General features: G+C 33.0%; 1 protein-coding gene across 1 annotated transcript in view; it reads right to left on the bottom strand.

The window, feature by feature from the left end:
• LOC114333651 (uncharacterized) overlaps positions 1-26,613 on the bottom strand; it is a 106,807-nt gene that overhangs the window by 21,367 nt on the left and 58,827 nt on the right. The window contains exons 8-13 of the mRNA XM_028283584.2: positions 18,180-18,411; positions 12,269-12,457; positions 10,577-10,720; positions 9,372-9,448; positions 4,649-4,916; positions 669-1,076 (exon numbers count right to left, since the gene is read on the bottom strand). Coding sequence (XP_028139385.2) covers positions 669-1,076; positions 4,649-4,916; positions 9,372-9,448; positions 10,577-10,720; positions 12,269-12,457; positions 18,180-18,411 — 1,318 coding nt within the window. The remainder of the gene's footprint in view (positions 1-668; positions 1,077-4,648; positions 4,917-9,371; positions 9,449-10,576; positions 10,721-12,268; positions 12,458-18,179; positions 18,412-26,613) is intronic.

Raw genomic sequence — 26,613 nt, 5'->3', positions numbered from 1 at the left:
TATATATTAGCATAGAGAGAGTGTCATTCAGAGCGAAGTGACGACACCATCTTTTTTATTTGGATTAGTGCTGTTTCACTCTTACGCATAGTAAAGCTGCTACAGTTGTCCTCCTCTTCCGTGCCTATATTCACACTGAATGTCATCATAGATTTTCGATACAATGTGTTAGAAAGAGATGCAGCAAATCAGTCCATGAGATCTTGTCGTCAGGAAGCGCGGAAGGTAGGCTGCCTCTATGTTAATATATACCTCTATGATTATTGCGCTGGCCAATTTTTTGTATGACACGGTGACAGGAAAATACAGCGTGTTTTATATGTTCGTTTATTGGTATTCTTTCATTTTTCCGACTGTATCTAACTTCATTGTGACCAAAACGCAACCAGTTATACACATTCTGCACTACGTGTGGTCTAATTTTTACAACACTACTCTGACAAATGTATTATGTATATTTTTGCAAAATTTTGGAATGTGTTTAATTCGTAGAACAATTTATTTTCAAATATACAAAGTCCTTTACAAATAGATTCTCGTGACTTTTGATGTAAAATGATTAGGGACGCAGGAATTCAACAGTGTAGAGTTTAGAATTTCATAATGAGTTTCCTATGGGCCGATTGACGATTCACCACCCGGTAGGTATATATAAATGGTACACTTACTGTATAATTACGATATTCAATGGGACAAAATTTGAACTTAAGTGCAAATTTTCCAAAAGGGCTTATTTCACTTTTATCCTGGGTACATTCAAACACATTATATTTTAACTTTTTGTAAATCCCGGTCATTTTTGATTTGGTTATTTCTACCGTGGCTGGAAATTGGGAATGATTGTATAACCAAAACAATTGCATTGGTGGAACTCGAGTGGATAAGTGGACAGGTTTAAAAGCCATAACAAAATCAGTATTATAGGCAGATACTTTGCTTTCATCTGTGGGTATTCCGTATACACGAAAGTAGAGAGTGAATAATCTGTTATGACTCAAATGGATTTCGTACGCCACTGTCGTTTCTCTTAGTATATGATAACTTATCGTCATTGTTATTATTTTGCTTGATTTTTTCTAAAATAAATATATAGGTATACCTATACATACAAATATAAATACATTCAGCATCTTACTATCTGATATTGTCTGATAACCGGTTTTTGTTCAAACGCGTAACATACTGTAACAAGAAAAAAGAAGAAGAACTTCTGTTGGAGTGAAAGTAAAGAGGAAGATAAACTCCAACAGAAGTAAGGAAAAACGCAGATAACTAGTGGAACAAGAATGAAGAGAGGGTGAGGTAATAAAAATACTACTTGTGCAGTAGTATTATGTAGGGGGAAATAATGATAAGATGATGAAGTTGAGGAAAGGGGAATTAAAAGGGATAGAAGTAGAAGTATGAAGAGACAAAGGCAAACTGAATAGAGTTGGCTAGCAAGAGATGCAAGAGAACAACTTGACACTCAAGGATGGATACGGCTCGTTTGCATGCCTGTCGAAGAACAGTAGCTCAAAGTAGATAATGGTGATGACTAGAAAAGGTAAATATTAAGATAAGAATAATGTACTGAAAATGTATAAAGATGAATAAGTGCTAAAGAAGAACCAATTAAATAAAACTAACAAATCATGGGCGCCAGGAAATGATCTTCGATCACTTTCCCAGGTATCTTACACTGCTGTCAAATATTAAATATATTAAATCAGTAAACATGAACATAAATGAATAATAAAAATAAATGATATACAAAATAAGTAAATATTTATTAAAAACAACTACCTAGATTTTTGACAATCTTTGAGTTAAACAATGCATGTAATGTGACTCTAACATGACAAAAGTTATCGTTAAATTATATGATATACAATATAACAACAGTCCTGTTATATGTATGTACAAAAATATATACCTCTTACTTATATATTATAGTTTATAGGGTACAACTTACATGAGACTTCTACCAAATGCTTATAGTACGCTTGCTACGTACCACTAAATTGAACCCGACAAAGATGAAAATAATACAAATAAATAGGCACAAGCCTGACTAAGAGAAAGTACAATAATGAATTAATCAAAGTTAATGAATGAACGCTAAAGAAATGATATACCGCGACTTAAATTAACCGAGCAAATGCAATGAAATAAAGTAACGACGAAATACTTGGGACACAAGCAAAGAATACAACCTAAATTTACATAATGACATGAAATCGACATAAATTAACAATAAAATATAAAAACCTAATACCTTTTGGGCAAATACGCAGAGCCCAACGTACGATACCGCAGGTTTTTACATGAGTTTGGGAACGTACTTAACTTTTATGTATATAAAAAAACAAATAAATGCAAGCTAAATCTGAAAAAAAAAAAAAATAAATATTTACATAATACATCAACCAAATGTCTGCAATATAAACCACAATAGTTACTCAAATCACACTAATTGTTCCCAAACAAACCCAACTGACTTCTGAAAAGGTTGCTGCCGCATACCGGAAAATTAGCACCATGGTGGTGCAAAACTGTACCTCCTGTAGGTCCAGGTGTACAGGAAATCAGGAGCTGGAACCTCCCATAAGCTTGCTCCCAAATGACTTACTCTCAGATTGACTAGGCTGTGGCCGTGGCTGGAATCGGCTGCTTCCAGGTGGTCGAAGGGTCTACATGGTAAGGTTTAATATTTTCCCAAATGGCGGATTTTTCAGGTTTTCATTACTGTTGTCCCTCTGGAAACACTGGATGGATTCTGGGAAAACCACGGGATACCATTTTCACTTCAGTGAAACTGTATTTTAAAAATAAACTGATTTAATAAATGAAACCTTCCCCCATTATGGAACCAAAAGTTCGTCGACCTATTTCTAGCGCACTTCACAGCCAAGTAAAGCACGACCGCCTTGTCAAATTTTCAGAACAGAAAGAATATTTCTCGTTAGGTGGCTTATATAGCAAATCAACCAGTGATATTACCACAACATAACAGTGGCGGCTCGTATAACTTTAGGAAGGTAGTGCCAGAATCCGGGCAGCTGCCTAAATTTTTTGTGGCGGTTTTACGATATGGTCAAAAAGGATATAAAATATAAATAGAGTATCACGATAAGCTGAATTTAATTGGGTTTTTATATTTAACTTACCAAGCATTGAAAAGCTAAAAACGTTATTCATGTGCACTTTAGATTTTTCATGGGATTTCAATTTCTCCCATATATGTACAAGATCGTCGGTGCCTTTGTTTGACCAAGTCTCGTCACCTCCAAACAAAACGCATACAAAACAGAAGAGTTTATTAGTTTGTTCGCAACCACACAACCAGCTATTTTTATCATAAATAATTTTATTAAACTTACGACAGCGAAGTTTTTGTCCATTTCCACTTTGTTTTTTAATTTTTAAATCGGGTAAAGGCCGACCGAGTTCTTTAATTTGTAGTTTTTTTTTCTAACGAAAAACCACAAAAAGAGTTTTTTAATATACTAATTTGATTCATTGTCAATAAATAAATTAAACGTAGAAAATAATCAAAATATTATTTTTATACCTACGACACCCACGATCACAACGCACTAACTAATAATTACAAATTAAAAAATATAGTAGAGTATAAACACAAATATACAATACAGTAGTAGACAATAAACACAATAGCGTCAAGCGAACGCGTAAAGAAACTAGAAATATGTAGATCTAAAACATTGTATCTTAAGATCCACTAACTTCCTTTTCGAGATTTCGAGCCTGGCACGGAGACTCCAATTTAAACGTATGTTAAAAGTGCAATACCGCTCTCTCTCTGTCACTTACACAGGATGCTCATACAATCTTTCTCTTTTCTCACGAGCCACTATGCCGTTCGGCACTGGGATTTTTATGATTTTCATCCTTTATCCGGTCAGCTGTGGGTGGCCAGAGTCGGTAGATTTGCATTGCGCTACACAGTTGCCAGATTTGATATAATTTATAAAAATAAAGAGAAATATTCACAAAAAAAATAAACAGGCATTAAAATGTTTTTAAGATAAAAAATATGTTTCTGCATAGTTAGCAAGGTAGTGCCATGGCTCTATGGCACTACCTCACGGGCCGCCACTGCAACATAATAGGTGTGGCATCGTTGCCAGAAAATTTTAAATATAAAAGATAATAATTAGGAATAGTTAATTACGCGAAAATTAGAGGAATTAATTAATAGATCAAGAGAAAATAATTATAAAAATATTTAAAGAGCTAATTTCGTAACGTGAACCGTTACAATACCATACTCTGGAGAGCTATCGTACATTTACCACTAATATTCAAAATAAATATATTTTACTAATAAATTATCAGTAAATATCGTATCACCGTCGTATATATAATTGAATTAACAAAACACCAATATATTTTTCAGATTGTTTATTTGCACTGATATGTAACTTCAAAAATTTAGCAACTAACTTCATACTGTTTGTGTGCGCGTAGTTCTGTGGTTTTAGAAGTATCGGCCAAACGGGCAAATGATGGAGTGAAAACCTTCCATAGAGATCAATCCGTCAATAAACAAGCAGAATTGCTTATAAAGAGGAAGAAGAAAACGAAGAAGAAAAAAATTCTGGTACAAATTTCGTATTTATCTGTGGTATTATGAAGTATTTACCTCAATCTGCTGGTTGGTAGTTTCGATCAACAGTACTTTTCTATGTGGACAATCGTAAAGCAATTTAGTCTTATTAAAAGTAACTGGAGTTTGCTTAGTTTCACACTCACAAACTTTTTTTCTTTTAAAAATAATCTCCGTATCGAACTGTGTAGGATTTTCTACTAATAGTGTAAGATAATGTTTTGATCCTAGGACACAGTCCGGCATCTGTATATTTATGGAATCTGATGTGTTAGGCTCAACTTCGTTAAATTGTTCGTTCAACCTAAAATTGTTTAGTGTTAAGAGGAAACAGTAGCGATCAACAGGTAGCGAAACGCGTTCCAAGATTGCGGCTGTAATTTTGAATAATTTTTCGAGATATTTGGCACACGTATTCGTAATATAATAAAGAATGGCAGTACAGAGCCCAATTTGAAAAATATATTAATATGTGGAAATTACTCTGTAATTCTAACAATAAAACACTGAAAACGTTTGTTTTCTATACTTCCACAAAATTTATTATAACTAAGTGACTACAGCTGTTTCGGCGAAGTGCCTTTCTCAAGTGATATAGTTTACAATGTGTTTGCCTTTTTAAGTCTTCAACTGAAGAGGTTGAGGTGGGGAGCTGTTTGTCTCGAGTTGGTGATTCAGAATTATATCTGTATTTTTCAGTTTATTAATTTCCATAGATTCTAAAAAAGATAGCTTAAGGCCTTTATTTTGAATATGTAGAATTTGAAACTCTTCATTGAAAGAATGATTATGATCTAGAAGGTGAAGTGCGTATGTAGAACTGTCTGTTTTTCTATTGTTGAATGCCCTTTTGTGTTCTGCTATCCGTTTGTCAAAAGTTCTGCCAGTTTGACCGATGTACGTTTTCGGACAGTCACCACAAGTTAGTTTGTACACACCACTCTGTAGTTGCTTTCTATTTCGGCTTTTATTGTTCTTAATATATTTGCTTAAGTTGTTGTTAGTTCTGAAAGCTGGTGTTATTCCTTTCTTTTTTATGTATCTGGCTATCTTTGTTGTTATCTTGCCAGTATATGTGAGAGAGCAGAAGGTACTGGGTTCTTTCTGTGGTGGTGGATACACTAATTTCAGGGCTTTCTTATGGAGTTTTTGGTTTAAAATTTTGTTAACTGTTTGTTCGTTATAGCCGTTGTTTACTGCTATTTGTTTAATGATGTTTAGTTCTATCTCGAAGTTATTTTTTGTCATGGGAATTTCTGTCAATCTATGTATCATGCTATGGTAGGCTGCTAATTTGTGTTGTGTAGGATGGGATGATGAATTGTGTATAGTTGTGTCAGTATGGGTAGGTTTATGATATACGGAGAACTCATGTTTGTTGTGTAGTCTGGAAATCGTTACATCTAGAAAGTTTATGGAGTTATTCTGTTCTGTTTCTATTGTAAACTCAATATTATTATGAAGTGAATTAATATATGATAGAAATTGGTCAAGTTGTCTGTTAGTATATCATATATTAATTCACTTCATAATAATATTGAGTTTACAATAGAAACAGAACAGAATAACTCCATAAACTTTCTAGATGTAACGATTTCCAGACTACACAACAAACATGAGTTCTCCGTATATCATAAACCTACCCATACTGACACAACTATACACAATTCATCATCCCATCCTACACAACACAAATTAGCAGCCTACCATAGCATGATACATAGACTGACAGAAATTCCCATGACAAAAAATAACTTCAAGATAGAACTAAACATCAATAAACAAATAGCAGTTAACAACGGCTATAACGAACAAACAGTTAACAAAATTTTAAACCAAAAACTCCATAAGAAAGCCCTGAAATTAGTGTATGCACCACCACAGAAAGAACCCAGTACCTTCTGCTCTCTCACATATACTGGCAAGATAACAACAAAGATAGCCAGATACATAAAAAAGAAAGGAATAACACCAGCTTTCAGAACTAACAACAACTTAAGCAAATATATTAAGAACAATAAAAGCCGAAATAGAAAGCAACTACAGAGTGGTGTGTACAAACTAACTTGTGGTGACTGTCCGAAAACGTACATCGGTCAAACTGGCAGAACTTTTGACAAACGGATAGCAGAACACAAAAGGGCATTCAACAATAGAAAAACAGACAGTTCTACATACGCACTTCACCTTCTAGATCATAATCATTCTTTCAATGAAGAGTTTCAAATTCTACATATTCAAAATAAAGGCCTTAAGCTATCTTTTTTAGAATCTATGGAAATTAATAAACTGAAAAATACAGATATAATTCTGAATCACCAACTCGAGACAAACAGCTCCCCACCTCAACCTCTTCAGTTGAAGACTTAAAAAGGCAAACACATTGTAAACTATATCACTTGAGAAAGGCACTTCGCCGAAACAGCTGTAGTCACTTAGTTATAATAAATTTTGTGGAAGTATAGAAAACAAACGTTTTCAGTGTTTTATTGTTAGATAAAATGAACTTCCATCAAGTAACGGTCGAATCCATCAATTACTCTGTAATTAAATACAATATTAAAAAAACGAGCCTGTACCGCCATTAAGAAGAACAAAAAATACACTTTCTTTAATTAAACTTTTTCATCCGATGCCTAGATTTTGTGTCATTTTGGAACTACCAATGAAATAAACAATTTGAGTAGTTCCAAAATTTAGGCATCGGATAAAAAAGTTTATTTGAAGAAAGTGTATATTTTTGTTCTTCTTAATGGCGGTACAGGCTCGTTTTTTTAATATTGTATCTAATTACAGAGTAATTTCCACATATTAATATATTTTTCAAATTGGGCTCTGTACCGCCATTTTTTATTATATTACGAATACGTGTGCCAAATATCTCGAAAAAATATTCAAAATTACAGCCGCAATCTTGGAACGCGTTTTTGCTACCTGTTGATCGCTACTGTATCACCTTAAAGGTTATGCTAGGCGTTGATTTGTATTCAACATACTACTGATACGCTACTAATTTTCAATTTTTAAACTGTTTTCTATTAATTCGTAAAAACAGATCATGATTTCTGTGGCAAGTTAAAAGATTGAAATTCCATCCTTTTAGACCGCGGGAAGTAAATTCAAAAGCGTCCAATTAGACACACGTACTTAAATATATTTTAATTACGATAATATTGCCACTTTAACTCCTAATAAACGCAGATATTATATTTTTTGGCAAAGATTGTCAATATTGTCAGGGAGTTATTAGCGAATTTCTCAATTAGCAAACCAAGTCGGTCTCGTCCTTTCTTTAATTCTGATTTACACATGACCAGTGCTTCCAGGGAGCGCATAAAATCACGATACTACATATGCTATGCCGATGATGCACTACTAATTGCTGATAACGAGGATGACCTACGAAGACAGCTCCATACTTTCAATATAACAGCAAACAAACTTAATATGAGAATATCAGTAGAACAAACTAAATGTATAGTGATGTGATAAGTAAAGAGCCGCGTAGATGTAAGTTAGAAAAAGACGGCAAAATTGTAGAACAAGTAATGAAATTCAATCACCTAGGAGTAGAGATTACTATTGACAGGAATTTAAGAATAGAGACCACAACGCAAGCAGCAAAAGCACCAAGAGTAAGTGGTTGCCTCCGAGAAACTATATGGAGAAACAAATATCTGACCACGGAAAGCAAAATAAAAGTATACAAGACAACAGTAAGACCAATCCTAACATATGCAGCGGAGACAAGGACCGATACAAGAAAGACGAAACAATAAATCAGCATCATCATCATCATGCAACCTCTTCTGTCTACTGCTGGACATAGGTCTCTCCCATTTTTCGCCACTCTCCACGGTTCTGTGCGTGTTGTTGCCATTTCTTGGACATTCATTTAATGTCATCCTTTCAGCGAGTTGGTGGTCGTCCTCTGCTGCGTTTGTCTTCTCTTGGGCGCCAGTCAATTATTCTTCTGGTAAAACAAACACGCTTAAAAAAACCAGAAACAACAAATCAACAATATCGAAATGAAAGTATTAAGATCAATAGCGGGCATATCATTAAGAGACAGGGTCAGTCACTGACTTGTAAATCAGCCTTAATTCCCCACTATCAAACTCACACCTGCGTCAGCCCGTAACATAACACTAACAAAAGGCGCAAGCCACAAAAAAAATACTAACAAAACCCAAAAAACGGACAATAAGGGCCCACATACTCGAGCGCCGAACTAGAAGTAGCCCAGAGTGCGACTTGAGGCTCGAGAAAGCGATACAGATCGATGCAAGTCACTAGAGATAGCGGGATTAGAGCGTCTCACGCTGGCCTGCATTGATCTGGGTAGGATTTCGTGTGGGAGTCGTCCTTGTATGATAAGCACTTTGCTGATAGAGACCCCACTATAGCGCATCAGAGTGTGGGGAGGGAAGTGGATAGTCTGGAGCATTGGGGTGATGTAGAATGACGCCCGCTATTGGGAGTTAATGCTCCTCGCCCTAATAAATTGTATCACCCGAATGTCAGTATCAAGGGGTATGCAAGTCTCTCAGGCTGGGTTAAACACTATTGCTTGCTTGCTTGGCCGTCTTGTAACTACCCCAAAGATTCAAATGAAGTATCGAACAGCTACGATAATCCAACTAATACAATGTTTGATCGCTAATGGCGTCTGTTCTCAAATACAAATTCAGAAGACGTTTGATTGCAGGTCAATAATAAATTGACGATGAATATGACGCAAGTAATAAATTCTACAAACCTGTCGATTTGAAGATATTCCCAAAAATGCAACTTGGTAAATAGGGCACCAAAATCATGCTCTACAACTTCAGCAATCTAAAAAATATTCTAACATTAGTCACAACCTACCAACTTTACTGGAAATAAATTTAAAAGTATACGACAGAGAAATTACAGAAAACTAAAAAATTGAAAATTAAAGTGCAAAGTTGTAATTACTTCTTGTAGCTTTAATGGCAAATACATTCTAAATTTGGAAACGCACGCACTCAATGTAATAATCCCGGCTAGAAAAGGCATGCATGCTCGTAGAAAGCGTACATTCAAAAAGGACTTGCACCTGGAGAAGCCAGAGATAAGCTCTACCGTCCCAAGGCTCTCCAGACATCACTATCTGAAACTTACTTTTCTACCATGGAGGGACTACTATCATCTTAACTATGAAGGTCCTGGGAAATAACACCTTCACAACACTTCTCTGTGTAGAGAACCAGGGCCTCGATTTTTGACCCTTCGCTTCGTTATCGAACGTATTCGCTTCGTATACTAAACAGATACGAAACGAATACGTTTGATAACGAAGCGAAGGGTCAAAAATCGAGGCCCTGTACACCAAATATCTTCTGCTGAGTGCCATCAATCTTACATAGTCCAAACCAATCGTATAACCTAAAATAGGATTTACGAAAATTCTATATCTGTTCACAATTCCGATTCAATTTCAGCTCTAGAACAACATCATCTTCATACAGGTCACACAACTGAGTTCGAACACTCCAGAACCATAGCCCCCATCCGCTTCTATAAACCAAGAATTATCCTACAAGACATCGAGATTAAAAACGGCCACATTGTCTAAACAAAAGAGATGCTGGCACCCGGTTGCGTTCGACATGGAGACCCCTGCTAAAGAAAACAGCGTCCGCTCCACCTACCAATCCAAATTCCGCCATCAAAAATCTTTGCGCCAACCTCTACACAAGCGCCACTCTAGCGAACCACGGTATAACTGAATGGTCCCCATCGGAAACAACAGTATTGCAGTGTCCAGTCAACAGTGTAGTATCTGGGGACTCAGGAGACTGAGACTCTGGAAACCCTGAAGATGACGTCAGAGAGGACGTCGAAAGCTCGGCCCAGAGAATATCGAGGCGGTTCAACCCGGAAGCCTGGTGATATATATTAAATTAAACTAATACTATTTATTTGTTTTTGATTCCTTACCCGGATTTTTCCGATAGTTGTATGGTAAGCAATAGGTAATAAAAGTATGTTCGAAGTTGAATTTTCCTCCAAAATGTTTCTCTGGGAATATTCTATATTGAAGTTGTTGTCTCCCATTGTTAGGCATTCTATTTTTAAGTTAATCTGTAAGAGAGAAGAGAAGGGAACATTCATAAACTACGTCGTTGAAAAGGGGGAGGGGGGACTTTGCTTATTACGACGGTATACGACAGGGGAGGGGGCCATGAGTGCACATCCGACGTCGTTTGAAGTTTATGAATATAAAAAATATATTGTTCTGAAGCTATTTTTTTGTGGCATTTTTACAATTTTAACTATTTATAATGGGAAGTAAGCCACAATATTATTAAAAAATTTTGACAATAATAAGAGTTCCCGTAATATGGATGTAATATTGTAATAATTAATAATAATAATATGGATGTTCCCGTAATAAGAGTAGTATTTTGTATTTTGACAACGGCACCCGATTTGGGCGTCGAAACGTTAATAAAAATCATTTTTTAATAATATAAAAAATATATTCTATTTTAGAATTAAAAAAATTAGTATATTATTTTTATCGCATACTTTTCATTTTGTTTTTATTACTCACAGCCTTAATAATATTGCTAGCAGTTTTATACAGACTAACAAACAATAAAACATTGTTCTATATCTTTACATAAAAGCTTCTTTTCAGAACAACGTCTGGAAGCAATAAATATTAAACTGTTCACTTATTTACTGAATACTCTGTGTGAAACAATTCTACAAGAATGAAGAGAAATAAAATATTCTATTCTATTTAGTTAGTACATTGTGTTTATCTATTTATACTTAATAAAAGAAATGGCATTGGAATCAAAACAAAATAAATATTAAAATTTATATGATGCAGTTAAGAAAGCATAGGAACTCCGATAAAAGTGTTATCTTTTGTCCCAATAAAACCAATTATTAGTTGTACAGTGAATTGAGAGAAAAAAGTACGCAGATATTAATAAGCTACATAGTAATATGGGCCATTCCACGAACATACGCCTGTTTTGGATTACTTCGACAACGAATATTTTACTGTGCAACATAAGAAGTACGAAAGTAAATGGCGCTAATAATTATTCCAATAAACAACAATGTAATTTGCAATTTACTTTCGTTCTTCTTATTTTGCACAGTAAAATATTCGTTGTCGAAGTAAACCAAAACAGGCGTATGTTCGTGGAATAGGGTATACTGATTTGGATACATTCGTAAATAAACTTGGAGAGCTAACTTTAAAAAATCCAGAAATAACATGGAATTTTAAAAAAATCTCTAAAAAGTGGGGTGACTAGTTGCAATTGCGACGTCGCGGTCGGTATGGGGGGGTCAACTGTAAACGACGCTTTACGGTGGAAGGGGGGAGGGTATTAAAAACTCCAAAATTTTTACGACGTAGTTTATGGATGTTCCCGAAGCAGTGTCACTACTACTGTTATCAGTAAAAAAATAACAACTACAAAGTAGACTGGTTATTGGACGATTAACTGTCTTTTATTATTTTCTTAGTTTTACTCACAAGTTGAGTAGGTACTAGGAAAAAAAATTCGGTTGATTTTTACCAAGATAAATTAACAGGTTGTGGAATGCATATTTTAGATTCCCCCTGGTATATTCATTTATCGCCTGTTTATAAAATACGATATTTACCTGCAAATGTTGGCCGGGTCCTATATCTCCTGAATTAGGCACGACCGCGATCTTGTCATTGGTAGCTTCTAATGAATTAACGTGAAGACGAAAACTTACTGAAGATTGACCAAAGTTGAATATGTTAAAGTTACTTTCGATTATGGTTCCAAATTCGAAGCAATCAAAACTGTCAGATAGTGGGGTTGCCTAAAATACAAAAGATCAATACATAAATAAGGTCCTTTAGAAAATTAAACTTTTATCCGTAAAATATTGGTTAACTTACTGATACTGATGTAGAATAGCTTTCGTAATTACTCTTGTTATTGTTAGAACTATTGATACTAAAAGAACTTTAACTAGGGCAGTCCGATAAGTACTTAGCCTCTCCGCCTGATGGCGTCACTATCGCAAATTAAGTATACTGTCATTTAATGCGTTCTCATAGATGGCTAATATCAAAATTTCAGCCGAATCGAAATTATAGTCTTGTTGTGATTACATACAAAAGTCAGCGTGTCCGCGGATTTTAATAAAATGGAAAAAGAGCAATATCGGTCGGTGATTCGATTTTTGTTTTTGAAAGGCAAATCACACAGTGAAATCAAAGAGCGCTTGGATGCTGTATACAGTGATTCTTCTCTTTCGATGGCAACCGTCAAAAATTGGTTTAATGAATTTCAACGTGGACAAACGTCGGTATTTGATGAGCCACGCGTAGGTGCCCCGAAAATGGATATCACGGAGAATAACGTGACAAAAATCCACAATCTTGTATTGGCAGACCGCCGACTGAAGCTGCGCGAGATAGCTGACACAGTAGGCATCTCAAAATACCGCGTAGGGCGTAGGTCATATCCTGCATGAAATTTTAGCCATGAGAAAGCTATCGACGCGATCGGTGCCGCGTTTGCTCACTTCAGACAATAAGCGCAACCGTGAGACCACTTCAGAGCAGTGTTTGACGGTATTTAAGTGTGATATAAAGAAGTTTTTACGTCGTTTCATAACCGTCGATGAAACATGGTTTACTGGTATACATCAGAAACGAAGGAACATTCGAAAGAGTGGACAGCACCCGGCGAACGTGCTCCTAAGAAGGCGAAGACTGTCCAATCGGCCGGAAAGGTGATGGCCAGCATTTTCTGGGATTCACAAGGTGTGATCTACATCGACTAACTGGATAAGGGCAAAACAATCACAGGGCCCTATTATGCCGAATTATTGGGCCAATTAGACGCCGAATTGAAGAAAAACGACCCCATTTGGCAAAGAAAAAAGTGCTCTTCCACCATGACAACGCACCGGATCACACCTCCGCCGTCGCCATGGCCAAATTGGTCGAATTGAGCTACGAACTGGTGGTCCATCCACCGTATTCTCCAGAATTGGCCCTGTGCGACTACTATTTGTTTCCAAACTTGAAAAAGACACTCGCTGGGCAGAAATTTATGTTGAATGAGGAGGTCATCGCCGCCACGGAAGCCTATTTTGCAGACCTCGAGAAAAGGTATTTTTCAGACGGGTTAACGAAGTTGCAGCATCGCTGGGTCAAGTGTATTGAGCTAAAAGGAGACTATGTAGAGAAATAAATTGCCACTTTTCCAAAATTTTCCTTTTTCTTTTGTAGGCTAAGTACTTATCGGACTGCAAACGAAAAACATAGGTAAATCTAAAATTAACTTAAGTATACAGTTCAAAAATTTTAAAATTCAGCAAGAAATGCATGCATGTTCCCGATATTTTGTTTATTTATTTTAAAAATACAAAACCTAAAATACTTTTTTTAAAACAGGAGATATTTTTATTATTACACTTGTAATTGGTCGAAATATTAATTGCACTTCACAACACAACCAGTAAACTACTTCTTAGTCTTCTTATTGACTACTTTTCCAACTGTCTATGATCTTGGGCTTCCATTTCCTATTGTTGTACCCAGTCCTAGATAAATCTGCTTCAACATCATCCTTGCATCTTTTTCTGGGACGTTCTACTGATCTTCTACCTCTGGTCTCTCATAAAACGCTGTCTTTAACACTCTGGCTTCGTCTGACCTTACTACATGATCTGCCCATCTTATCCGGTTAGCTTTTATATGTCTGACGATGCTTTCAGTACCTACCAAACTTAGTCAGCGATTCAGCGTTGCAGCGCCTTCTCCACTCTCCTGTCAATTTATCTCTTTGAGGGCCAAATATCATTCTGAGAATCTTCCTTTCAAATACCAGCAGCTGACTTATTTCGTTTCGTTTAGTGTCCACGTTTCGCTTCCATATGTAACAACTGTGCAAATAATTGACATGTACATGTACAGTCTCAATTGAAGCTATTAGTGCAAGAATGTGTTAACTTACATTTTTGTAAATTTGATCTTACCAAATGCAAAAAGGTGTTAACATCCATTTCTATTAAGTAGTAAAACCTTTTGTCAAAAGATGGCATTAATAGCCCTAAAAATGTATATAAAAAAGGAGTTAATATCCCATTAACAAAGGACCTGAAGTGCATAAAGGTGTTAACTCTCGACGTATCTGCAAGAAGGTGTCAACTGAGCAGTTAACAACTTTTTGCAGAATATGCAGAAGAAAGTCTGCCTATTTTTGCGCGGTAAATCAATCATTAGTTGTTTATCAGGTGTTATTGCATGCCGTTGTGTTTGTTTTTGGTGCAATTATTTTGTAGTGAGAAGTGGTTTAACATAACTATTTAGTAAAAGTATTGCAAAAACAATTTAGATATATAGTCCAGGGCGCATCTGTTTTGAGATGGACGTTGAGAGGTGACTCAAATTTTTTTGCAGAAATTGCTTGAAAATAACCCAAATAATAATATTTGACTTATTCTCCCACTCAAAATGGTCCGGAACATTGTTTAAATAATCAAAAACTCAAAATATGAAGGAAAAATTCGATTTGTTTATTGGTTTTTTGATTATAACTTTAAAACTATTCATTTCTGAGAAAAGTTGTACTGACATAAAAGTTGCGTAATTAAATTTCCTATAATATAGAACTGATTAAAAATTTAAAAAATAGTCACCCTTGTTGCAAAATAGCAATAATTTCGAAGAAAACCGTTTAAAAACAAGTATTCGCATTTTACGTTTTTCAACCATTTATGCTACACCTAGGACCTTCATGTTTTACCCAGAAAAACTTTATGATATAGTAAAACAACCCTGTAAATTTCATTAAGATCAGTTTAATAGATTTTCCAAAATAAATTTTACATTTGCAGGATTTTAATGTTGCAGGACTGAAAATAAAGCAGATAGCAAGTTGAATTTTTTTTGCTTATAGAAGTGTACTGTGCCTTTCATTTGCAATTTACAAAATTAAAATCGATTAATTACCGCGGCGTCAGGAAATTTTTTAAATAAACATTAATTTTTGGTGCTACGCGCAGGACAGCGGTGTTCGATTCACACAAGTTCATTTCCACCAAAATTTCTTCCAATCTTTATCTAATATATTATTTTCTTACTCTATATTTTGTTGTATTTTAATATTTTAATTCCACAAAAATCAAACTAATTTTATTATTGACTGTAAAATATTGTTTAAACAATTGCATATGTTTAAAAATAATAAACTTTTATTATATAAGTTAAAATATATGAACAAATAAAGTTTTTGCTAAAAAAAGTGTTATTTCAAAGGATAGAGTATGTGTTTTTATTTTGCAACAAACAAATTTATTTACTTATATCGAAATGTAATAAAAATTAAAATTATCAATCATTATCAAAGGTCATTGGAATGCCCAATCAGAGCAAACTATCCGCTGTCCTGCGCGTAGCACCAATAATTAATTTTTATTTAAAAAAATTCCTGACGCCGTCGTTGTTAATCGATTTTAATTTTGAAAATTGCAAATGAAAGGTACAGTACACTTCTATACGCAAAAAAAATTCAACTTGCTATCTGCTTTACTTTCAGTACTTTCAGTTTACAACATTTTGAAAAAATGAATTTTTTTGCGAAAGCTAGATTGCAAAATTTATTTTGCAAGATCTATTAAAGACATCTTAATGAAATTTACAGTATTGTTGTTTTACTGTATCATAAAGTTTTTCTGGGTGAAATATAAAGGTCCTACGTGTAGCATAAATGGTTGAAAAACGTAAAATACAAATACTTGTTTTTGTATGTTTTTTTTTCGGAATTATTGCTATTTTGCAACAAGTGTGACTATTTTTTTAAATTTTTAACCAATTCTATATTGTAGGAAATTTAATTACGCAACTTTTATGTCAGTGCAACTTTTCTCGGAAATGAATACTTTTAAAGTTATAATCAAAAAACGAAGAAAAAAATCGAATTTTTCCTTAATTTTTTGACATTTTGATTATTTAAACAATGTTCCGGACCTTTTTGAGAGGGAGGATAACTCAAATATTATTATTTGAGTTATTTTCAAGTAATTTCTGCAAAAAAATTTGAGTCACCTCTCAACGTCCAAATGTACTAATATTTTTACAGATGGGCCCTGGTCTAATAGCCAGTTTATTAATAAAACTGACACAAATCATAGAAATTATCAGTTTTGTCTAAATTGAAGGATTCTATCCTAACTTTATGCGAAATATTAATTAGAATATGAATCAAAACAGCAGAACTATGCGTATCTTAGCGCTTGCACAGGAATATCAAGTAGAGGAATTGTTTCAAGATTCTAGTTCGGAATATATTCCTGAAACAGATCATGGTAAGTTTTTAAATTTATAGGTACTTAATTTTTTTGTAACTTTGGATTCTATGATATAAAACATATTTTGCTTTGTACGAGCATTAAAAAATGTTTTATGCATATCATAGTATAGGTGCATATTAAGTTTTTGTCTTATTCTTTTCAGAATCTAGTTCGTCTGAGGAAGTGACAGTTTCAAAAGTAAAAAAAGCAAAATATTTTTGGGTATGTTGATTGTCTAAAATTGGGTATGTTGATTCTAAAAAGATATTCTGCTCATTATTTATTTTTTTTAGATATTGGCAGTCCTGGTAATATTAATAGTATGTCTGTTCAGACACTCGAGGAAAGTGAAAACACAGATAAAAGTCTTCCAATTCAGCAAATAGAGAATGACAATGGTAATTTTCTACATATAAAGTTTTTAACTTAATTGTGTTCTATTTAAAGCAACAATTTTTAGATATGCAAGAAATCATCCCACTCAAGATAGACAGAACGCAGATATGGAACAGGAAGTAGTTTTTTCTATTGTAATCTAATTTAGATTGTCTTTTTAGCAGCTTAGATATTAATAAGGATGTTAGGGTCTACAATGCTCTATTCCTCGTAGCTATCCTTGCTGAGACCTCCTTTACTATGCGGCTGTCATCTGTGATTACCACCCCAAGATAGATAAACTAGTTTCCTACTTCGAAGTTGTGGTCATTAATAGTTAAGTTTTGCTTAACTCTTGGTCTTGGATTTTTGGTTACTAGCATGTATTTCGCCTTCTCTTCATTTATTCGAAGACCCTGGTTACCTGTTTCATCCTCGAGTTGTGAAAACACCTTTTTCACGTCTCTTGTAGAATGAGCAACTGCATTTAGATCTTAGATCATCGGCAAAGGCCAACAATAGTTTTGATCCTCGATTCGCATGTCCCCTGTCAGCTCAGACGATATTTTACTTACTGAATATTCTAAGGCAAGATTGAATAACAACGGTAATAAGCGTTCTTCTTGTCTCAGTCCTGATGTTATATTAAATGACGTCGATGTTCTGTTAAACTTATTAATTAATTCAATTAAAATACTAATACACTTAAGTATTACGTTCTAGTAAGAAACTGCTCCCCAACTAAACGCTTCGCACAGACCGAATTTAAACCGGTCGGTAAACAGAGAAAGGTTCAATATTTCCGCTCTTAAAGGTGTTTCTATTATATTTCTTACTTAGACTATACCAATTTACTTACACAGAGTTGTGTATACGCTCTATCACAACGAACAATAAAGAAATGGTCGTAGTTTGGTCCCACAATTGCGTCCAACTTATGCTTTACATACAGCTTGCAAACCATTTCCACAACTTTTGGTGCGCACGCTTTAGCATGATACATAACAGTAATAGGGATTTCTTCATAAGGTAAAATATCTCCTGTATCGGGTAATATAGACACCAACTCATCGACTGGTATAAAAGTATAACTGAAAAAGAAAACAAATTAGAATTCATAATATAATTCCTGTTTTATAATGAAGATAATATATACCCAGGGCCTATTTTACCCCTAGGCCAGTGAGACACCTACCTCAGGCCCGCATTTTAATGGGGCCCGGAAAGATCCTCAAAAAAATTTATTGCAATAGCAAAATAAATTTTCCAAATTCTTTCGTTTTACGAACAGGAAATGATAAATGATAACAATAAGAGTAAATTCAATAACAATGAACAAAATTGTTAAGACACCACTCCAAAGGATTAACAAGAGGTATCTTCACTATTATCTTTTAAGTATAAATATACCTACTAACTAGGTACTTATAATATTTATTCAAAATATATATAGTTTGATGCCGATTTCTGCAAAGATAAGGTCTTGCTTGCTTGCATTGGTTTTCAGTCCTGTGCGTCTTAAGTTAAATTAATCTATTCATTAATCATTAGTCGTTTTATTAAATTTCTTTAAACATTTATATTTCTTAATCGTTTCGTTATTATCATGAGTTACAAATATTTAAGTAGCAGTGAAAAACGAAAAAAGCAAAAATTAAGAGAACAGGAACGGCAAGCTCAAAAAATGCAATATTATCATTTTTTACACCCCACAACAGTGCCCAAAAAGGAAGTTCGTCTTCCCATCCTGTTTCTTATCAATCTGTGATGACTAGTGATAGTGAAAATTAATTATGTGATGAAGGGTGAGCTGCAATCAAAGAAAATGATGACTCTACTGTTGATTTTCAAGCGACTTCATTTGGCACAAGTGCATCTCCGTTATCTCCTATAGAAAACTACAATTAGTTCAGTAAATTTTTTTTCCTAGCGATATAGGGGATTAGCCAAATCATTTAAATCAGGAATTTCAACAAGATTTTATAAATAATCGACCAAATAAAAATAAAAATATTGATAAAATTAGTGAATGTGTTACACAATTGGACAATAGAAAAACCAGACATTTGCAAAGTGCAATTTTTTAAAAGCTAATGGGGAAAAATCTTCGCCAGTAGTTACTGTACGGTTCTAAATGTAGCAGTGTTTATTGTGTCGCTTGTAAACTGTTTTCTACAAAAAATTGTTCTTCTAACTTCCGATTGGTATAATGACTGCAAAAATATGAATAAGAGGACAGTTATTCAACATGAGCAGAGCAGTCTCTTGAATATATTTCATCAATATTGGCCCGTTAAAGTTTTATTGTTATCTATAATGTACCAATAATGCACTCTATAGTCTATACCTATTCAATTTTTACTCACGTTTAAATACCTATAAATGCCATTTATTGTTAATAAAAATTTCTGGTGCAACTATATTTCTATTAAATAATTATTATTATATTTAAAAAAAGTTATTAAGTATTATTATTATTAAATTATATTTAGGGACCTGAACAATGTGTAGTGCCTAGGGCCAGATTTGAAGTAAAATAGGCTCTGTATATACCTCAGAATTAATGAAAAAAATGAGAGTAAGCGCAAAAACAGACGAACCACTTTGCAGCGTTACGCTGTGGATCCACAAAGTAGTTTCCGATGATTAAAGCCCTAAATTCTTATGTAAATTAAACGAGCCATCCCAGACGAGCGACGGTGGCCAGCCACAAATCTTCGAGGGTACACCGACGGGGGCAGTTTCTGCATGTAAGAACATGTTCCATATTTTGTGTTTATCCACAGTCACAGTTCTCATAATCTTGCTCTATTTTCCCCCATTTTACCATGTTTGACTTTACTGGAGCGACCCCCATTGTTTAATATCAAATATTCATAATTCATATCCGATATTAAACAGTATATTTTTATCACCCCGTAGATCACATGAAATAATTTGTTATTATATTTAAACATGTGCGGACTATTTAATTTGTTTAATTGTTGCAAATCATAAACAATATTTCGGCAATGGACTATATTTGTGCTGACTAAATAAAAACCTTTGTTCTTTTGGTCGTGTGGGCTATTACCCAATTCATGTTGTCAACAAGAGAGAACATACATTTAGATTGATTCACTAGAGTCAACTCAACTAGACAAGATGTGCCTTTAACTTCATTCCTTGAGTTTATTTAGAAGTCCTCCTAAAAATTATTAATTTTCAAGGTTTTTTCTTAACTTTTTGAGTATTGCTAGTTGTATAAAGAAGTACTAAACTAGTGCTCTGTAAGAAAGTGTGAAATTTCGCGACAAGAAGTTAAATTTCAGAAAACAAGTAATATGGAAGGTATACCACCTGAACCTCCAGATAAAGAGAAATTTTATGTAGAAATGGAAGGAGATGGGATGATGGAATATGAGGAATTAAATAAAAATAGGCTAAATAATAAGGTAACAAACAAACAAAACCAAACAAGTAGCATTATTGAGGTAAGTAACAAATTTAGTTCCAATAACGATGAAACTTTGACAAATTTAAATCAAACAGATAAGTCAGGTAAGCAAAATTTAAATAAAGTAATAAATTTAAGATTAAAACATAGATATCAATTTGGAGATAATGCACCTTATATAGTACACATAGAAAATAAAAACGGTAACATTGGTCGATTACACAGGATCGGCACGGCCCGTTTGATTTTAAGTGCAGTACCTGAAATTGAAAATAATATCACACAAATTACAGTAGTTGGTAGAAATAAAATCAAGGTAGAACTAAATAATTTTGCTAGTGCTAATAAATTAATTGATTCTGAAATTCTAAAAAGCAAACAGTACGAGGCATATATTCCAACGTTTTTTACTCAAAAGAAAGGTGTTATAAAATTGGTAGATAAAGAGATAGAAGATAATGATTTATTATCATTAATTAAACCTAGATTTGGAATTAAGTTCGAAGTATTACATGTAAAAAGAATTATGCGGAAAGTGACTCAAGATAATGGTAATACTATTTATGTAAAAACAGGAACCGTAATTGTCACTTTTAAAGGTCAGTCTATACCAAAAAATGTAATAATAGAAAAAATGATATACGAGGTGGAAAATTATACACCCAGAATAATCCAATGTTTAAAGTGTTTGAGATTTGGGCATATAAGTGCTCAATGTAGAGGAAAAGATAGGTGTGAAAGATGTGGCGAAGAACACAACAAATCTAATTGTTCCAATCCGAATAATTTACTTTGTGTATTGTGCAAAGGAAACCACAGCGCTACTGACAAGGGAGCAGATTGTACAGAAAGACAAAAACAGGAATATATTAAAAAAGTTATGAATAATGAAAATATAACATATTATGAAGCTAATAATAAATATAAAAAATATTATTCAACAGTAAGCAAAGACCAAGAAAATACTTCTAATAAATATACAATATATAAACGAAAACGATCAAGTAGTATTGATTCTAGTAGTGTAGATAAAGAAACAATGGAAGCACGCAGAAAAATTTTGCAAACACCAAAAGTACAAAGTCAGCCTTGTTATAATCTTAATAATCCCATTTATTCTACCAAAACACAAACACAAAACGATAATCAAAATAATATAGGAGAAATAATAGTAAATTTTATTTCAGCAACATTAAATCAAATTAATCACAACTTAGATAAAAAAACGTTGGAATTATTAAAAAACAATATTTCACAATTATTATTACCTCGTGATGGCTAACGTTTCATTTCTTCAATGGAATGCGAGATCAATTAAAACAAATAAGGGATATTTAGAAAAATTCTTGTATGACAATAAAATAGATATAGGATTAATATCAGAAACTTGGCTAAAAAAAAGTAATTTTATTAACTTTACTGGTTATAATGTCTTTAGGAATGATAGAGATGACGGATATGGTGGAGTAGCCATAATTTTAAAAAAATTAATTAAATTTTACAACAGTCCTACTTTTCACCAAATCAATGACATAATGTGCAATAGCATATCAATTAAAATTCAATCCGGCAAAAAGATAAACATTTATTCAATATACGTAAAACCCAATCTTAAAATCACAGTAAATGAATGGAAAAAGTTTTTTAATAGTCTAGAGAAGCCTTTTATCATTGGTGGTGATTTTAATAGCCACAATTATGTTTGGGGTTGTAGTACTGTAGACACTATAGGAAAAAATCTGTTAGAAGCTATTGAGGACTGTAATCTTGTAATTTTAAATAATGGTAAAGAGACTTTGATGCGTAGATCGAATAGCAATAATAAATCTGCAATAGATCTTACAATATGCTCAGCAAATATTAGTCATTTTTTCGATTGGGATGTTGTGGACGAGACATTAGGTTCAAACCATTTTGCTATTGTTATTAAGTCAAATATTAATGTCAATAAAGCGGAATGTGTAAATACAAAATTCCAGTGGAACATAAATAAAGCGGATTGGTCTCTTTTCTCTTCTATCACTGATAATTTCATGGAAATTGATAATAATTTAAGTTACCAACAATTTTTAAATAAATTAAATGAATATTGTAAGATATGTATACCGGAGAAGAGAACAGGGACTAATCCACGATTTAGAAAAACTTGGTGGAATGACAATTGTAAAAAGGTAATACAAGAACAAAAACTAGCCTTACGCAAGTTTAAACTACAGTCTAATATACAAAATTATATAAATTATAATAAATGTGTAGCAAAAACCAAAAAAGTTGTATTAGAGAGTAAGCGTAATGCATGGAGAAATTTTTGTAAAACTTTAAACAAAAATACACCAATCAAAGATATGTGGAATCAAGCCAAACGATTACAAAACATTTTTAAACCACAAGTAAATCCAGTGACGGAAGGAGAATGGGTTGAGGAGTTTTTAAGAAAATTATGTCCAGATAATATATTTTCAAAAATTAATGTAATGGAAAGGAAAAATTCTAACCATCCACTTTCAGTTCCATTTAGTTTCTGTGAATTAGAAATAAGCCTTAAGAATAAGAAAAATACTTCTCCAGGTATAGATAATGTACATTATATTATGTTGGCCAATTTACATCAAAAAGGAAAAGAAACACTATTAAATTTTTTTAATCAAATATGGCTATCAGAAGATATTCCAGATAACTGGAGAGAGTACCGGGTGATTCCTATTCTCAAAACAAATCGGAATCCTGATTCAGCAGAATCTTATAGAGGTATTTCATTGAGCTCCTGCATAACAAAAACACTGGAAAGAATGATAAAACTTAGGCTCGAAAGTTGGCTAGAAAAAAACAATAAATTATCACAAACACAATTTGGATTTCGAAAAAATCATTCTACTGTGGAAGCAGTGAGCCATTTGGTAACAGATATCAATTTAGCGTTTACGAAAAATTCTTCAGTAATAGCTCTTTTATTAGATGTCGAAGCAGCATACGACAACGTTAATTTAAATATACTATATAACAAAATGATACAAATAGGTCTGCCAGAATGTTTCTGTCAAAAAATAATAAAATTGTATGACTGTAGAAAAATTTATATATCGGTAAATAATAACACATTTGGTCCAAGACTAGCGATGGGTGGTTTACCTCAAGGAGGAATATTAAGCCCTTTGTTATATTTAATTTACACTTCTGATATAGAAAAAAATTTACACTCAACAAAAATTTTACAATTTGCAGATGATATAGTTATTTATCAAGAAAACATTAAAATAGAAAATGCAGTCAAATCCATTGAAGAAGGAGACAAACATATTAAAATATGGAGTGAATTACATGGACTAAATATATCTGATTCCAAAACCAAATTATGTATTTTTACAAGAAAACGAAAAGAAATACCCAATTACATCTTAATAAACAATATATCCTATCCTGTACAAAGTTATGTTAAATATTTGGGTATTACTCTGGATAGACAGCTTCTCTGGAAAGAACATATAGACCATATAGTTAAAAAAACAGAAAAAGGAATAAACCTTCTTCGATTCGTATCACACTTACGTTGGGGAGCAGATCCAAATATTTCATTGTTGTTATTTAAAAATAATATAAGAGCTATATTCGACTACGGATCAATATTATACAGTGACGCATCACAGTGTCATTTAAGTAAAATAGACAAAATCATTAATAAATCCCTTAGATTGTGTATAGGAGCCCTAAGAAGTACACCGATAAATAATCTACAAGTTGAATGCTGTGAAATACCGATGGATATAAGACGAAAAAAACTTGGCATCAGCCTTTTAGTTAGATTGTATGAAAAAAAGGCAATTTTAATTTCCAAAATACATCAACTGTTTTTAGCAGACTTGACAGAAAAATATTGGATAAAAAAGAAAACTCTAAATATAGTAGATTTATATTCAAAAATGATAATATATGATAAACAACTTTATAAATATGACATACACCCAAATTATAATATCGACTTTAATACTATGGAACAAGTTCAGGTATGCTTTTTAAGGGACTATAGCAATTTGCCTCTATCTTTAAGAAAATTAGTGTTTATCTCAGACAGTTCACAAATGTTCAAAGATTGTTTTATGCTATATACAGATGCATCAAAAAATATTGAAGGTGTGGGGTGTGCCTATTGGGATAGCAGTAATAAAATTAGTAAAATGTTTAAACTAAATTCTATTATGAGTATATACACAGCTGAATTAATAGCGATAATGGAAGCACTAAAATATTTATCTAATATAAATCATTCAAAGTTTATAATTTTTAGTGACAGTAAAAGTTCTCTTAGTAAAATTAGTGCTATAAATCCTAAATCAAAAGTGAACTACATTGAATTATATATCATAAATAAAATTATAGAACTTCAGCAACAAGGAAAGTCTGTTAAATTGGCATGGGTTAAAAGCCACTGTGGAATAACTGGAAATGAAATGGTAGATGAATTGGCTAAAAACGCGGTGACACAAGGAGTATTAACCCATTATCTTTGTACGCCAAAAGATATTGAATCAAATTTATTCAAAGAGATTAAGAAAGAATGGAAAGAAAGGTATATTGATGAAAACGCAAATACAGGAAACCACTACAGATCCATCAGAAACTATATAACGGATAAACCTTGGTTTTCTAAAATGGAGTCGACAAAAGATATGACAAGAACCATATGCAGAATGAGATTTGACCACTGTCTTACTCCATCATATTTATTTAAAATTAATATAGCTGATAGTCCACAATGTATTTGTGGACAGTTGGGCAATCTACAACACAAAATTTTGACATGTTCTCTTATCTCTAATAAAGTTAATATGTTTTTAAATTCACTGTATTCTTTGACTGATGTCCACCATCCCGTTAATTTAAATTATTTATTAACATTAGAAAATAATGAGTTGGTATACCGACTATTGTATAAACATATTTTAGATATTAAGCTTAAATTGTAATTGTAAAATATAGAGTAAGTATTTCTTGTAAATTGTTATATGTTAAAAGATAAAGAAAAGAAAAGAAAAAAAAGAAAAAGAAAAGAAATATAAAAAAAATAAAAAAAAAACAAAAAAAAAAGAAAAAAAAATATAAAAAAGATATATAAAAAAAATAGAAAAAATATATAATAATTAAAAAAATATAAAAAAAATATGTAGATAAAAATGAATGACGAACTTGGACAGTCCATAGTAAAATAGCTTTCGAATGAAGTAGAGGGTTAAAGAAGAATGTTGCAGTTTTTGCTGTGGAACTCTGAGAACATCATTTAGAAAAAAATAAATAAAAAAAAAATATATAAAAAATTATTAAAAAAAAAATACAAAAATAATTATTTATTAGTAGAATTGTTTATTATATTAGTATTAGTTTTAGGATAAGATACGAAAAAATGACTAATAAAATAAAAAATAGTAAAATTGGCGAATGGATTTAGTGTCCGCAGTCATATAAACCCAAACAAACAACAACTTCATTCCTTCGAGTCACCGCATACATTCAACATATAGCATCGTAAGGTAGTCTCATTTTAATTTCATACGAACCACGTATCGGTACAGCAACATCTCCAGGGGTTGCAGGTACCCTAGTGTCGGTCTATATCAATAAATTATCTAAGTGCATTTTGGTGTTTCAATAACAGACGATAGATCTACAGCTGAGCCCGAAGATTAGACACTCGTTCTTATCCTATTCATAGTTTTCCATGTTTTAAACTCCAGAGGCTGGCCGGTCCATCGAACCTGCGGAAGAGGAAAATACTCAGGTGGTTCATCCTGCACTGGTCCAAGGAAGCTGTTCCTGGATTTTAGTCGCTTTCGTGGTATTCGAGCTATGTATAGGGCACACCGCT

The sequence above is a fragment of the Diabrotica virgifera genome, chromosome 2 (genome assembly GCF_917563875.1).
Source record: "Diabrotica virgifera virgifera chromosome 2, PGI_DIABVI_V3a".
NCBI lineage: Eukaryota > Metazoa > Arthropoda > Insecta > Coleoptera > Chrysomelidae > Diabrotica > Diabrotica virgifera.
Note: the sequence above shows the minus strand (reverse complement) of the source record. Positions and strands in the feature narration are given on the sequence as shown.